Here is a 16,984-nt window from a genome sequence, read left to right on the forward strand (position 1 = left end):
TGTTTAGCTGTAAATTACATTGTGTGTCAGTAGTGTGTGTGTTTACATGGCTGTTATGTTGGAAACGGCAGTAAATCAAGCGGGCGCAGCCGCGCAGCTGGTGGTGCTCAGAGGGTTTGATTAGGCAGCGGTCATTATACAGCGGAGCGGTCATTATCATGAGATAACTCACCGCTGAATTAAGCGATTGACCAATCAGAATCAAGCATTCAACCAAGCCATGTAATAAACATAGTTAATTCCCCCGACCCCTACACTTCCATGTTTTGACACAGCTGAAAAGTTCCAGTACACTCTGTTCAAATGCCTTGTCTGTCTGTCTGTACTCCTATGTTTGTCAAAACAAATGTTCATATCCTTTATGGTTCATTAGGACCAATATGCTCATGGGTGTTTTTACCAGAGCACAGGGCAGTGTGAGCCATTATTTATTTGTTCACTTTCTTTTTATTTTTGAATAAATAAGAAATGCTGAAACATTGCATGGACAATGGATACATTTTTTTTTAGTGCATAAACCACATGCCCATGTTGCATCAGTGATGGTTTGATTTTATTTCTGACAAATGGCTTCTACAGATTGAATTAGTAAATGTTAGATGTTCTGTTTATATAAAACAATAAAATGTAAAAAAAATATATATATATATATATATATATATATATATATATATATATTGTAGCTGACACTCAAACCATGTCCAAAAGCATAACTTTACAGGACGTTGAAAAAATAACCTGTGTTCCTAATGGATCCAATGTAGTTATTATCCTATATTTTTCAAAAATAGCAGACAATAAAATTGAGACATGAGTTTTTACTTAGATTGGCTATTTTTGTTCCTTTTGTGTCTCACTCGTAGTAGGGCTTTTATATCGAAAAAGTTGAAATATATGAGAGACTTTTTCCCCAAAAGACTTGATCTTGGTGTTTTTGTTATAGCCTACATTGTATTTACTAGCAGGGCCTAATATTGTTTGACAGGCCTATGCCAATATTTTGCTAGCAAGCAAGGGTCACACCCTTTGACACACCACAGTTGTGTCAGAAATCATTCATTTAGATTTGATGTGCCACCATTAAAAGAGTTTGATTGATTGAACATTTTATTCAGTTTGTAGAATGGGTACATTTCAAAAGAAAGCACATGTCGATACAAAGACTGCTATGAGGATAAAACCAGAAAAAGCTCAGACTTCTTTACATCAGGGTGCTCCATTTTCAATTCATCATAATTCATCGAATTTTCAACCTTTTTCATAAGGCCTATTATTGGACTGCACATGGACTGATGAGATTGGTATCCGGAGAACTCGCCAGTTTTCCAACTTGCCGCGGTTTAGTGCATTTTTGTTTTACTTCACCTTTATTTAAATTGCATTGAATTATCATGATATAAGGCCTATTTTTTATTCGGCACACAGACTGATGAGATTTAGCCACTGTCAGATCAAAAACATTTTGTTTGTTGGATAATATTTTGTCCCCAATTCCATGCTGTAGGCCTACTTATGTGGTAGATAACAGGCAAATGTTGATTTGTCTATCATTAATGTTTTCTATGAATTGAGTAGGCTAGTACAAAAGGACTCCAATATGGAAACAAGCCAATATTGATCACCGGTTGCAACTTATACCCTCAGGGAGGCGCTATAAGGTCATTAATGCAAGGACGAACAGACTGAAAAATTGTTTTTACCCCAAAGCAGTCATAGCTTTAAACACTGACACCTGACGGACTAAAGGGACTTACTGTGCAATATGTCTTAATGTATTTTTTTATATAGAGTATTTGTCTTCGTTGTCTTGTACAATGACAATAAAGATATTCTGATTCTTCTAAACTTGAAACATTATTGTACTGTAAAAAGGTCTCTTTTCCCTTGATCTTTATCTTTTTAGTATTAGACAGCCAAATCAAATTGATACAAAGGCTGTTAACTGTGAGTGGACGACCCAATTAAGCATTACACTTGTTTACAACAGGGTCCACCATGTTCAATTCATCAAAATCATAGTTGTTCAATCAATTATTAAATCAAAGCAAACGGTACAAACAATATTGGTTTGCCTCTTCTACAAAAATTAAAGTTACAAGTTACTGTTGCGTGTTGCCATTCTCTTGTACTTGTATTATTTCCCACCACGGAGTACCCTTGCATCTCGGAGGACAGGCAAGACGGGCAGTGTCGGTAGGCCAATCAGAGGCAGGCGGGGCGTTACCATGTCTAATCACGGACGTAGAAAGAAATCACGCCTTTATACTCTATGGGGAAGACGCGTGACATGTGCACCTACAAAAATTGAATTGTTCCTACCTTCTCAACTCCACCGTGTCCTTCATGGTGACAGATGCCCTACCGCATCCAGCCCCCCTCCCTGCCACAACACGCCGTGTGTGTGTGTGTGTGTGTGTGTGTGTGTGTGTGTGTGTGTGTGTGTGTGTGTGTGTGTGTGTGTGTGTGTGTGTGTGTGTGTGTGTGTGTGTGTGTGTGTGTGTGTGTGTGTGTGTGTGTGTGTGTGTGTGTGTGTGTGTGTGTGTGTGTGTGTGTGTGTGTGTGTGTGTGTGTGTGTGTGTGTGTGTGTGTGTGTGTGTGTGTGTGTGTGTGTGTGTGTGCAATGAAAAATAAGAGCTTGTGACTAACACTAAATATAACTACATTGAAAAGAACACATTTCCTGAAAAGTAACGGTTTTGTACATGCAAGGTTTCTGCCCGACAGCAACTGTGTGTGTGTGTGTCACTGTGTGTGTACAGATGGGGACGCTGGTGTTGTGGGGCACTCCTGATGTGTCATTTGCAGTCCCTCTGTGGGTCATCATACTGGCCATTCTACTGGGTCTACTGGTGCTGGCCATGCTTACACTGGTCATGTGGAAGGTAATGCACGTGTGCACGCACACACACACACACACACACACACACACACAGGTCATGTGGAAGGTAATGCACGTGCACACACAAACACTGCATCAAATGCATCGTTTTGGCTGTTTCTGACGATGAGTCATACGACAACCATGAAAAGTCCATGTTTTCATTGTTAGAGCTAAGCTATTGGTGCTAATAACACGATGCTCGTTCGAACATTGCACGTCTCTGTATGCGAATGCTACGGACATGATATCCAAAGCGTCCCTGTCACTCTCTTCATATGCGAATGGTCAATGCCCATGTGAAAGTCCAGATCAATTGGTCAACCCACTGAGGAGCAAAAATCCATTCAGAAGGGCACAATAATGGGTTTAAAAACACAGCTATTACATGAAGTGGAGCAATTTCCTTCTTCCTATTGCCGCTGCAATGCAAAGTAGAGTTGAGCTGCCCGGAGGGCGGCGAAATTCTAGTATAATACATATACTTGCATGCACACCGTTACACACACACACACACACACACACACACTCAGATGTCCTGTGTGTCTCTGTGTGTTTCAGTGTGGATTCTTCGACCGTGCGCGACCACCAGCCGACGACGACATCTCAGACAGGGAGCAGCTGACATCCGACCAATCAGCAGATGCCTAGGATTCTACAACAACACAGCTCCTGATTGGTCGATGCTTGACTGAGGGGTCATAGCACCTCCGGAGTGACTTAACCACTTGAACCCCAGCATGACTGTTCTGGGAGAACAATCGCCAAAAATAGCCCATCTACAAACTCACGAGGTTGTTGTAGATCGGTCATTTTGGGCGAAGAGAGTTGGTGTAGAAGGAGAAGAAAAAGCGGTCCAAGTACAGTTTTAACTCCGTCCGTTTCTACTGACAATAGAGGGTTTAACCCATTAAGGCCTGAGGCCGATTCTACAACTGTCTTCTACATCAGACACACACGAAAACAGTTTTCGGAAAACAACCTTTGTTTCTATGTCAGTGGTGCTCAAACCTTTTCATGTCAAGGATCCCCACAATGATATGCATTTTTTCATACAAAATAATTTGTTCCAGGGACCGCCAGAAGCAAATATTTGAGTTAAAAACGTTCGCTGTGAAAGAAGATTTATTTCTTATAAATCAGTCCTGGGATCTGCGGGTTGACTCCACATGCACCCACAGCCGAGCTCCTCCTTCAACTCTACACTGAAACGAATGTTTTTTTCGTAAGTTAATGACCTACTCGATCATACTACAGCATCACGCAAAAGTAGCAGATCTGCATTTGCTATTTTTGAATTTGAATCCTGAAAAGTAACCGTTTTGGACATATGGGCTTTCCACCCGACAGAGACGATGTCAAATGTATTTGTGTTTTAGGACTTACAAGGTGTTAGGTGTTTAAAGGATTGTTCCACCTGGAGTGGCTGACGAGAACAACCAAAGAACCAGCCTCAGTTCATATTCCATTCAGAAGCCATCAGCACGTATACAGTATAGTATTACTCTGAAAGTGTACACAGAGTGCCTGTCAGAGTACAGACCTAGCCTGGCATGGCCAGTCTAATATCACTGTGGGGGCAATTCTTTTATTTAATTTTCCTTTTTTGCAATGGCAGATTTGTCTGGTTTCCAGACTATTACAGAGCTGTAAGGGACCATTAGGAACCCTCTCAGGGAACCCTGAGGGTCCCTTGACCCCACTTTGAGACACACTGCTTACTGCTTTATAGGTTTATGTATGCTCCATCATGCAATGCTGTCTGGGTCTGTTCTGTTTAGGGCGTTTCTTCAGTGTAGAGCAGTGTCTCTTAACCTTTTCATTTCAAGTAGCCCCCCAGTTTGATATGCATTAAGCCCCCGGACGTCCATTTGATACGATTAATATTTCTGGGACTCCAATTTAAGAACATGTTAATTGTCTATACATGATAATGGTCGGTCATTTGGACCAGAATTCATTTACTGTCTTTGTGATGTAGGTTTAGCGATAACAGTGACACTGTGATCAAAACAGACATTATTTTACGTTCTCTATTTGTATTTGCTTGTAACGCTGGTTAAGATGAACTGTTTGTCATTTAGTTGGGGACTCCCTGGAGCCCCCTTGAGGACCCCTAGTGGTCCCCGGACACAAGTTGAGAACCAGAGCAACAGGACTGAAGACGTGAGGACTGCAGCACCACACACAGACACACACACACGCACGCACACACACACACACACACACACACATTGGAGTGTATGTGTATATATTTATGAATGCTTGTGCAATATTTGGGACGTTGCGTGATACTGCAGCTTGTTTACACTGGCCTTGTTTTTTTTCCGGCTCACTGTTGACATGTGTATATATAAGTGACTGTTTAGTGTATTAGACAGGGTGGGGCTGAACGTAAATGAGAAATTGTTCAAATGGAATCCAACTTAATCTCCCCAAAAAGCATGACTGGAGCAAATCAATTCCCCTTTTATATACCTTATCATTAGTGTCACACAAAAGTTGAAAAGAATAGCATGTCTATGCTATTTTTGAAAAAAAAGAAGACCTAACTGTTTTGGACATACAAGGTTTTTTGCCTGACAGGGGCAATAAGTAAGGACTGCTGGACATTGTCTATTGAGTAAGAAAACTAACTTTCTCCAATAAAAGAAAAACATCTTAAATCTGTATCATTTGATACAGAGCTGACTAGTAGTACTTTGCCCATTACAGTACTGAGACTACACTATGTACAGTGACATTTGTTAAAGACATCCTGTTGAGATATATTAGAAGCCTTTTTTAAAGACACACAGTATGTATGTAAATATCCAACTTGTAGATGTATTTGTCTTTTGTTATTCATGTTTGGGGTTTTTATATAATTTGTGAAGATTTATTGAAATAAAGTTTCATTTGACTAAACAACACTGTCTGTCTATGTCAGGGGTTCCCAAACTTTATTGGCCGAGGTACCCCTTGGGGGGAGATTTTTTTCCAGGTACCCCCTGTTACGACCTTATATGGAGTCTAGAGGCTAAGGAGTAACACATAACTAAAAAGTAACACAAACCAGCGTAACCAAAAAAAGTGAACATTTATTAATAATCTTGAGGTTACAGAAGATAGAAAATGTCAATAGGGAAAGCATATATCATCGGGGAGGCCAAGGCCAAAACAACAAAACTCCACCCTACCTGAAAAGGAAAAGAGTTAAGCTACGGCACTCCAAACAAAAATGACAATCTAAGCTCCCTAACTAAACATAAACAAAGTCAAAAACAAATTAAATGGCAGCACCCCCCTACCAAGCTTCCCTTGTCTTTAAACACTCAGTATTAAAGTTACCTTATCAAGCACTCAGCAGCATAAGGCATATGGCACACAGCCTACAGACTTGGAACACAGGATTGAAATGCTAGCTAGTAGCTACAAACAAAGGGTTCAGCACATGGAGGTGACGGATGGCAAATGGGTGACAGTGTGATTTGAGTCTGGCTTATTAGCCAGGCTAGAAGTGGTGTTCATCACAGGTTTACTACCTGGTTGATCCTGCCAGTAGCATATGCTTGTCTCAAAGATTAAGCCATGCATGTCTAAGTACAAACGGCTTGTACAGTGAAAAGAGAGAATAAAAGAAGAAAAAAAGATAAAAAAAAGAGATGAGGCCCAGGTGTGCCTCCAAACAAGCCACTCCTCCAATCTCCACTCGACTCCACCCTCCAAACACCATGTAGGGCACAGAAATCACAAAAAACACTCAGGAGGGGTAAACCTGTAGCCTACTGTCACCCGTGTCGTGATGAACGCCAGCGAATGGACTTTTTTTTTTACTAACTACTTTACTACTAACTACTGTAATCATTTATGAAATTATTCCTTTAATACATTCTTTCATTTCTATTTACCACCTAATTTCTTTATTTCCCGGCTTTGTTGCCCCCCTTTCTTCTCTTTTACTCAAGCGAGTCAAGCGTCAAGCAGAGGAACGTTTCTCATCTTTCCTTTACACTCTCTTCATCTTGTTTCTGTACCGTTGTAAGACCGCTTTCCGTAGAGAATTTCTATCAACCCGCCAAGGCTTCATCGCTACTAGATGGTTTCTGGGCCTCCACACTCCGCAACCGCGCCTTCGATGATATTATTGATAATATTTTTTTATTATATGAATATATCTTTTTTGTGTTGGTTGTTCTCGCCTGTATTTACTGTAATTTCATTCTGACCGCGGAGTTGTGGGCATGGCTCATTGCCATGGGCATTGACCTCTTCATTTCTGTTGTTTGTACAACACTGCGAGACATTTGTCGGGATCTGTGCCCGTCTGTATGCTTTGCAAATGTATCCATGTGCGAGTTTTTTCATTTATATTTACAATTACCTTCGATTCTCTTTCTTTCCCTTTGTTGTCCGGTCCATTCTTTATCGGGGTTTTTATGATTTCATCGTAGATAGACAGTTCCGTTCCTACATCTATACTACCACTTATTTGGGTACCGTTGTCTGGGCGTTTTTGGGCCGCTTTCCGTAGAGAATTTATATCAACCCGCCGAGGCTTCATATTTAAAGCACACATTTAAAGCATTTCCTTTGAGAATGTTCTACAAATGGAACCAAATGGACCTGTTAGGGTCCGCTGGTGGTTCCCTTGGCTCTCGTAGTCGTACGCCGGAGCGTTTACCTTTGCTGTAGCCTAATCATTGCTCTTTGCAGCGCTGTTGTCCTAACTTTGGTCAGAGGTTGGCTCTAGTAACTTTTTTGCGGTAAATTAAAACACATTTGCTTTGAGATTTTTCTTTTTGAGCCGTGTGGAGATGGCTGTGGAACAACGAGCATGGCATAACCCTGAACGACAGAAAGGTTCTTTGTTGTGAAGCATGGATATGCGCTACTACGCCGATGAAGTGGCACATGTGGAGCACCTCTACCAACAGGCCAGCCACACAGCTGTGTTCAGGTACATATCCATATACACACAGTCGTATCCATAACAATGTTCTTTTCTTTTGTGTTTTGTAACGCCATTAAAACTGAGTGTAGACTGAAGCTGATTCAAGGTGCATGAAACTTCTGTGGAGTTGATCAGAGCTCTGTGGTGCAAAGATGAGGCCTGTTTTTTCACATGCTCTGAAACAAACAAATACAAAAATCAAATATGCATATATCAACTTAACTTATATAAAAACATAGGACAGCATGAAACTAACTAAATATGACTCACTTGCATTTCCATGGACAGATTGGACGCACATCTGAACAATTACAACACTGCACACCAAACTTTTCTCTACTGGAGCTGTGGTCCAGCTGCTCTAAATTGCAATTGGTGAGTTCTGGCTAATAATGATAATTTGCCCCACCTGGAGGGTCTTCAACAGCCACGTCATACTACTGTCCCCGATCTACAAGCTCAAAACGCGTGCACTGCGACGCGTTTTGAGCTTGTAGATCAGCTATTTTTTGCTATATTTGAATTGAAATCCTGAATAATGTTTTGCTATTTTTTTAATTGGAATCCTGAAAAGTAACCTTTTTATTGAATTTGAAATGCATTTAGTTATAGTTGTTAACTTTATGAGCTGTTAACATAACTACATTTACACCAAAAGACAATATTTGAATACTAGTCACTAAGTAATTAAAGTGGGTCATGTTTGGAATTGTAAAAGCTGCAATCAATACTATATCAGTGTTCTGATATTAACCTGCGGGCCGCATTAAGTGAAGGTGGGGGCCGCATGTGGCCCCTGGGCCGCCAGTTGCCCACCCCTGCTCTAGAGTATCTGCATGTGTTCATGTTGTTTCACTGTTTTCTTGATTTTAGGCACCCCAACTTCCTACTTACAGAACCTCTAGAGCAGGGGTGCTCAACCCGTGGGTCGCGACCCCTCTGGGGGTCGCCAAAATTATTTTGGGGGGTCCCCAAATTATATATATATTAAAAATTGCTGCAACTGAATGGCTGGAAAATGGAAATGAAGAGTTTACATATAGTACATACATACACCTTCCCTAATGATTATATCTGGTTTCAGTATTTATTTATGGTGTATTGTCTCTATTATTAAGGTTATTGTAGCAGTCAATTTATATTGGGTCGGGCGGGGCGGGGGTCCCGAGACACTGCCAAAGCATCTCCGGGGGTCCCCAGCCAAAAACGTTGAGAACCCCTGCTCTAGAGAACCGGGAGAGTTGGGACATTCGTCCCACACACACACACACAGTCACACACAGATTATTTATCTATTATAACTTTTGGAATTTATTGTCTCCACCAGGCCAAAGGCATGGGGAGAGAGTATGTGTTGCACTCCGTACGTGCCAGTTCAGATCTGTACATTACACACGTCCCGTTTTCTTTCTTGATTGCTTCACTCATTCTCAAACTCGCCCGATTTCACGGTCACCCCACCCTTCAATTATGTATGATTGGTCGTTTTGTAGATTTTTCACTGTTATTGTGAACGCAGCTTAACATTCAAGGTTTTTCCAGACTCACATTTGTATTGTGTCTCCCCATCTCAGGTCCAGTTGAATTCTTTGGTGGAGGAACTGCCTAGGTAAGATGGAGACTGCTCTGGCCGAGTCAGGCTCCAACTTCAGCGTGGGTCAGCGGCAGCTTGTGTCTGGCCAGAGCTGTACTGAGGAAGAACCTCATCCTCATCATCGACGAGGCTACGGCCAACGTGGACCCCAGCCCAGGTACCACTAACTTAAACATGCACACCATCTAGCCCCATGGTTCTCAAAAACATTTTCATGTGAAGGACCCCCACATAGATATCTACGGTAATTTGTTGCAGTCCCCCATCTGAAAAGATATTGTAAAAATTGTCAAACATTGTCACAATTTTTCAAAAATGTTTGGATCTACAAGCTCACAACATGTCGCACGATAACATGTTGTGAGCATGTTGCAACGCGATGCGTTGTGAGACGTGCTATATTTTCAAATAGGCAGAGTGTAAAATATGGTTAAAGTGGCTACACTGATGTTGCTATAATAACAAATTTAGCCGGCGGGCCCCTGGAACCACGTCAAGGACCTCTGAGGGTCCACTATTATTATTATTAGCCAACCATACGAGACAAGTTCAGGGAATGCACCGTGCTCACCGTCGCTCACCGCCTTGCCCTCAACACAATCATAGACAGCGATCGAATCCTGGTGAGATCCTCTTCTCCACAGCAGCAATAACACATCACTTTTGCTATTAATCGATCTGTGCCAAAATGTTTACCACAACAGATGGATGTTGAAATGTTTAAAATAGACACACTGCATCAATTCAGCATCCACTTTGTGTTAGTAGTTCAATGAGATAATGCAGCACACAGTCGTGTGGAGGATAACCGTCTTTGACACTTTGTCCCCAGGTGCTGGGCGTGGGACAGATCGACGCTTACGATGAGCCCTATGTCCTGTTCCAAGATCCGGACGGTATCTTCTACAATCTACAAGATGGTGCAGCAGACGGGCAAGCAGGAAGCAGCAGCTCTGATGGACGAAGCCAAACAGGTGAGATAAGCCCAACCCAGTGCCAAAGCAAGCTCTACTTCTATGCTGTTTGGACCAACTGCTCTTTACTTATTTGTTTTCCCCGCTCCCCCTTGCAGGGGATCCGGTGCAGGCCCAACACATGCACAAGGCCATCCGAGAGACCATGTGGCCGTTGCGACTTCCCCCTGACTTCAGCTGCTCGCCAACCTCCAGCCACGGCCAACAGAGCCAGCCGAGAGGCCAGCCGGTAAGCCTGTCACACTTATTACATAATCTTCTAATCTCAATTATTGAAGATAATCGCTATTATTCTTGCATAATTTTGATCAACAAACTTTGTGACTGTTGTAGCTGCTGGTAGATCAACTATTTCATTTGTCATATCCGCCCTGTGCTTTTTGTGATTACAAATCACAACTTATATTTGCTATCGTGACAGCCCAACGGCCAGACTGGAGGGGGGCGCCGCCAAGACTGTTAATGTCACCGGGAAAGCTATGCGAGTTTGGCGTGGCAAAAGAAGGCCACTGCTCCTCCGCCCAAGCTGCCACTGGCATCGAATGCTAGACCACTGGCGCCTCACCAGGAAGTAGCCAGCCTCCAGCCTGCCTGTACAGGCCACGCCAACTTATGTTGCCATGAAGTCTGTAGGAGATACCGTCTCTCAGCGTGTCTGCCCTCTTGCCTACAGGCCAGGGAACGCTGATTAGGTTTCCATCGCAGACTAATCATTCTTTATTATCATTTAACCCGCTGTTTCTTTCTGTTTTCGGGGCGGACCAGGTGTCCGAATGGTCGCTTACGGGGCTGTAACTCTTGAGTGTACAAATTGGACATTCAACAACATTCAATCTTGTGTGAAATGCTCTGTTAACTCTCAGACCATTTGCTTCCAGACTTGCATACCCGTTTGGGTCCATTTGGTTACATTTGTACATTTGTATACCCGTATGGGTCCATTTGGTTACATTTGTACACTCTTTGAGAGTTACAGACCCGTAATGGTCCACAAACCCCATGTTGAGAAGACTAATGCCAGAGTTATACTTGAACCAGGTACGAATCAGACCTACCTCGTAATCAGATTGTAATCCGATTGTATCTTGCTCAGGTTAAATTCCAAATTGACCTATTTATTACACACCAATTTAAGCTTTGAATTCATGGAGATTTTGTAAGTTTGTTTTCCTTTGCATTCCTGGGTCAATATAGGAGACTCACTAGCAGACTAAATTGACATTGTCATCAAATTATTGACTCAGGAATGCGACAAAAACAAACCACAAGGCTTCATGGGGTGTGTAATTGAAAGATGTTGTGATGGTGCACTATGTACATAGTTAATTCCCCCGACCCCTACACTTCCATGTTTTGACACAGCTGAAAAGTTCCAGTACACTCTGTTCAAATGCCTTGTCTGTCTGTCTGTACTCCTATGTTTGTCAAAACAAATGTTCATATCCTTTATGGTTCATTAGGACCAATATGCTCATGGGTGTTTTTACCAGAGCACAGGGCAGTGTGAGCCATTATTTATTTTATTTGTTCACTTTCTTTTTATTTTTGAATAAATAAGAAATGCTGAAACATTGCATGGACAATGGATTAATTTTTTTAGTGCATAAACCACATGCCCATGTTGCATCAGTGATGGTTTGATTTTATTTCTGACAAATGGCTTCTACAGATTGAATTAGTAAATGTTAGATGTTCTGTTTATATAAAACAATAAAATGTAAATATATATATATATTGTAGCTGACACTCAGAAACCATGTCCAAAAGCATAACTTTACAGGACGTTGAAAAAATAACCTGTGTTCCTAATGGATCCAATGTAGTTATTATCCTATATTTTTCAAAAATAGCAGACAATACAATTGAGACATGAGTTTTTACTTAGATTGGCTATTTTTGTTCCTTTTGTGTCTCACTCGTAGTAGGGCTTTTATATAGAAAAAGTTGAAATATATGAGAGACTTTTTCCCCAAAAGACTTGATCTTGGTGTTTTTGTTATAGCCTACATTGTATTTACTAGCAGGGCCTAATATTGTTTGACAGGCCTATGCCAATATTTTGCTAGCAAGCAAGGGTCACACCCTTTGACACACCACAGTTGTGTCAGAAATCATTCATTTAGATTTGATGTGCCACCATTAAAAGAGTTTGATTGATTGAACATTTTATTCAGTTTGTAGAATGGGTACATTTCAAAAGAAAGCACATGTCGATACAAAGACTGCTATGAGGATAAAACCAGAAAAAGCTCAGACTTCTTTACATCAGGGTGCTCCATTTTCAATTCATCATAATTCATCGAATTTTCAACCTTTTTCATAAGGCCTATTATTGGACTGCACATGGACTGATGAGATTGGTATCCGGAGAACTCGCCAGTTTTCCAACTTGCCGCGGTTTAGTGCATTTTTTTTTTACTTCACCTTTATTTAAATTGCATTGAATTATCATGATATAAGGCCTATTTTTTATTCGGCACACAGACTGATGAGATTTAGCCACTGTCAGATCAAAAACATTTTGTTTGTTGGATAATATTTTGTCCACAATTCCATGCTGTAGGCCTACTTATGTGGTAGATAACAGGCAAATGTTGATTTGTCTATCATTAATGTTTTCTATGAATTGAGTAGGCTAGTACAAAAGGACTCCAATATGGAAACAAGCCAATATTGATCACCGGTTGCAACTTATACCCTCAGGGAGGCGCTATAAGGTCATTAATGCAAGGACGAACAGACTGAAAAATTGTTTTTACCCCAAAGCAGTCATAGCTTTAAACACTGACACCTGACGGACTAAAGGGACTTACTGTGCAATATGTCTTAATGTATTTTTTTATATAGAGTATTTGTCTTCGTTGTCTTGTACAATGACAATAAAGATATTCTGATTCTTCTAAACTTGAAACATTATTGTACTGTAAAAAGGTCTCTTTTCCCTTGATCTTTATCTTTTTAGTATTAGACAGCCAAATCAAATTGATACAAAGGCTGTTAACTGTGAGTGGACGACCCAATTAAGCATTACACTTGTTTACAACAGGGTCCACCATGTTCAATTAATCAAAATCATAGTTGTTCAATCAATTATTAAATCAAAGCAAACGGTACAAACAATATTGGTTTGCCTCTTCTACAAAAATTAAAGTTACAAGTTACTGTTGCGTGTTGCCATTCTCTTGTACTTGTATTATTTCCCACCACGGAGTACCCGTGCATCTCGGAGGACAGGCAAGACGGGCAGTGTCGGTAGGCCAATCAGAGGCAGGCGGGGCGTTACCATGTCTAATCACGGACGTAGAAAGAAATCACGCCTTTATACTCTATGGGGAAGACGCGTGACATGTGCACCTACAAAAATTGAATTGTTTCTACCTTCTCAACTCCACCGTGTCCTTCATGGTGACAGAGATGCCCTACCGCATCCAGCCCCCCTCCCTGCCACAACACGCTGTGTGTGTGTGTGTGTGTGTGTGTGTGTGTGTGTGTGTGTGTGTGTGTGTGTGTGTGTGTGTGTGTGTGTGTGTGTGTGTGTGTGTGTGTGTGTGTGTGTGTGTGTGTGTGTGTGTGTGTGTGTGTGTGTGTGTGTGTGTGTGTGCAATGAAAAATAAGAGCTTGTGACTAACACTAAATATAACTACATTGAAAAGAACACATTTCCTGAAAAGTAACGGTTTTGTACATGCAAGGTTTCTGCCCGACAGCAACTGTGTGTGTGTGTCACTGTGTGTGTCACTGTGTGTGTCCAGATGGGGACGCTGGTGTTGTGGGGCACTCCTGATGTGTCATTTGCAGTCCCTCTGTGGGTCATCATACTGGCCATTCTACTGGGTCTACTGGTGCTGGCCATGCTTACACTGGTCATGTGGAAGGTAATGCACGTGTGCACACACACACACACACACACACAGGTCATGTGGAAGGTAATGCACGTGCACACACAAACACTGCATCAAATGCATCGTTTTGGCTGTTTCTGACGATGAGTCATACGACAACCATGAAAAGTCAATGTTTTCATTGTTAGAGCTAAGCTATTGGTGCTAATAACACGATGCTCGTTCGAACATTGCACGTCTCTGTATGCGAATGCTACGGACATGATATCCAAAGCGTCCCTGTCACTCTCTTCATATGCGAATGGTCAATGCCCATGTGAAAGTCCAGATCAATTGGTCAACCCACTGAGGAGCAAAAATCCATTCAGAAGGGCACAATAATGGGTTTAAAAACACAGCTATTACATGAAGTGGAGCAATTTCCTTCTTCCTATTGCCGCTGCAATGCAAAGTAGAGTTGAGCTGCCCGGAGGGCGGCGAAATTCTAGTATAGTACATATACTTGCATGCACACCATTACACACACACACACACACACACACACACTCAGATGTCCTGTGTGTCTCTGTGTGTTTCAGTGTGGATTCTTCGACCGTGCGCGACCACCAGCCGACGACGACATCTCAGACAGGGAGCAGCTGACATCCGACCAATCAGCAGATGCCTAGGATTCTACAACAACACAGCTCCTGATTGGTTGATGCTTGACTGAGGGGTCATAGCACCTCCGGAGTGACTTAACCACTTGAACCCCAGCATGACTGTTCTGGGAGAACAATCGCCAAAAATAGCCCATCTACAAACTCACGAGGTTGTTGTAGATCGGTCATTTTGGGCGAAGAGAGTTGGTGTAGAAGGAGAAGAAAAAGCAGTCCAAGTACAGTTGTAACTCCGTTTCTACTGACAATAGAGGGTTTAACCCATTAAGGCCTGAGGCCGATTCTACAACTGTCTTCTACATCAGACACACACGAAAACAGTTTTCGGAAAACAACCTTTGTTTCTATGTCAGTGGTGCTCAAACTTTTTCATGTCAAGGATCCCCACAATGATATGCATTTTTTCATACAAAATAATTTGTTCCAGGGACCGCCAGAAGCAAATATTTGAGTTAAAAACGTTTGCTGTGAAAGAAGATTTTTTTCTTATAAAGTCCTGGGATCTGCGGGTTGACTCCACATGCACCCACAGCCGAGCTCCTCCTTCAACTCTACACTGAAACAAATGGAATCTCAAATATATACATACTGTATCTTTTTTTTCGTAAATTAATGACCTACTCGATCATACTACAGCATCACGCAAAAGTAGCAGATCTGCATTTGCTATTTTTGAATTTGAATCCTGAAAAGTAACCGTTTTGGACATATGGACTTTCCACCCGACAGAGACGATGTCAAATGTATTTGTGTTTTACAAGGTGTTAGGTGTTTAAAGGATTGTTCCACCTGGAGTGCCTGACGAGAACAACCAAAGAACCAGCCTCAGTTCATATTCCATTCAGAAGCCATCAGCACGTATACAGTATAGTATTACTCTGAAAGTGTACACAGAGTGCCTGTCAGAGTACAGACCTAGCCTGGCATGGCCAGTCTAATATCACTGTGGGGGCAATTCTTTTACTTTTTTGCAATGGCAGATTTGTCTGCCATTGCAGAGCTGTAAGGGACCATTAGGAACCCTCTCAGGGAACCCTGAGGGTCCCTTGACCCCACTTTGAGACACACTGCTTACTGCTTTATAGGTTTATGTATGCTCCATCATGCAATGCTGTCTGGGTCTGTTCTGTTTAGGGCGTTTCTTCAGTGTAGAGCAGTGTCTCTTAAACTTTTCATTTCAAGTAGCCCCCCAGTTTGATATGCATTAAGCCCCCGGACGTCCATTTGATACGATTAATATTTCTGGGACTCCAATTTAAGAACATGTTAATTGTCTATACATGATAATGGTCGGTCATTTGGACCAGAATTCATTTACTGTCTTTGTGATGTAGGTTTAGCGATAACAGTGACACTGTGATCAAAACAGACATTATTTTACGTTCTCTATTTGTATTTGCTTGTAACGCTGGTTAAGATGAACTGTTTGTCATTTAGTTGGGGACTCCCTGGAGCCCCCTTCAGGACCCCTAGTGGTCCCCGGACACAAGTTGAGAACCAGAGCAACAGGACTGAAGACGTGAGGACTGCAGCACCACACACACACACACACACACACACACACACACACACACACACACACACACACACACACACACACACACACACACACACACACTGGAGTGTATGTGTATATATTTATGAATGCTTGTGCAATATTTGGGACGTTGCGTGATACTGCAGCTTGTTTACACTGGCCTTGTTTTTTTTCCGGCTCACTGTTGACATGTGTATATATAAGTGACTGTTTAGTGTATTAGACAGGGTGGGGCTGAACGTAAATGAGAAATTGTTCAAATGGAATCCAACTTAATCTCCCCAAAAAGCATGACTGGAGCAAATCAATTCCCCTTTTATATACCTTATCATTAGTGTCACACAAAAGTTGAAAAGAATAGCTATGCTATTTTTGAAAAAAAAGAAGACCTAACTGTTTTGGACATACAAGGTTTTTTGCCTGACAGGGGCAATAAGTAAGGACTGCTGGACATTGTCTATTGAGTAAGAAAACTAACTTTCTCCAATAAAAGAAAAACATCTTAAATCTGTATCATTTGATACAGAGCTGACTAGTAGTACTTTGCCCATTACAGTACTGAGACTA

General features: G+C 41.7%; 1 protein-coding gene and 1 long non-coding RNA gene across 3 annotated transcripts; both read left to right on the forward strand.

Moving 5' to 3' along the window:
- The first annotated feature begins 2,759 nt into the window (after positions 1-2,759).
- Positions 2,760-4,259, forward strand: LOC306925709. Its single transcript, XR_013790298.1, has 3 exons — positions 2,760-2,882; positions 3,440-3,743; positions 3,778-4,259. It is a non-coding gene; the product is annotated as an uncharacterized lncRNA (long non-coding RNA).
- Positions 4,260-7,366: 3,107 nt separating this feature from the next.
- Positions 7,367-11,903, forward strand: LOC306924253 (uncharacterized protein). 2 transcript variants are annotated; one of them, XM_079502690.1, is made up of 6 exons: positions 7,367-7,817; positions 8,100-8,186; positions 9,386-9,562; positions 10,238-10,379; positions 10,478-10,608; positions 10,801-11,903. In XM_079502690.1, the coding sequence occupies exons 3-6, from the start codon at positions 9,426-9,428 to the stop codon at positions 10,952-10,954; spliced, it is 564 nt and encodes a 187-aa protein (XP_079358816.1). In that variant the 5' UTR covers positions 7,367-7,817; positions 8,100-8,186; positions 9,386-9,425; the 3' UTR covers positions 10,955-11,903. The 2 variants fall into 2 exon arrangements, with proteins under 2 accessions (XP_079358816.1, XP_079358817.1); XM_079502691.1 differs by lacking the exon at positions 8,100-8,186.
- The last annotated feature ends 5,081 nt before the right edge of the window (positions 11,904-16,984 follow it).

The sequence above is a fragment of the Electrona antarctica genome, assembly GCF_951216825.1.
Source record: "Electrona antarctica genome assembly, chromosome: 6".
NCBI lineage: Eukaryota > Metazoa > Chordata > Actinopteri > Myctophiformes > Myctophidae > Electrona > Electrona antarctica.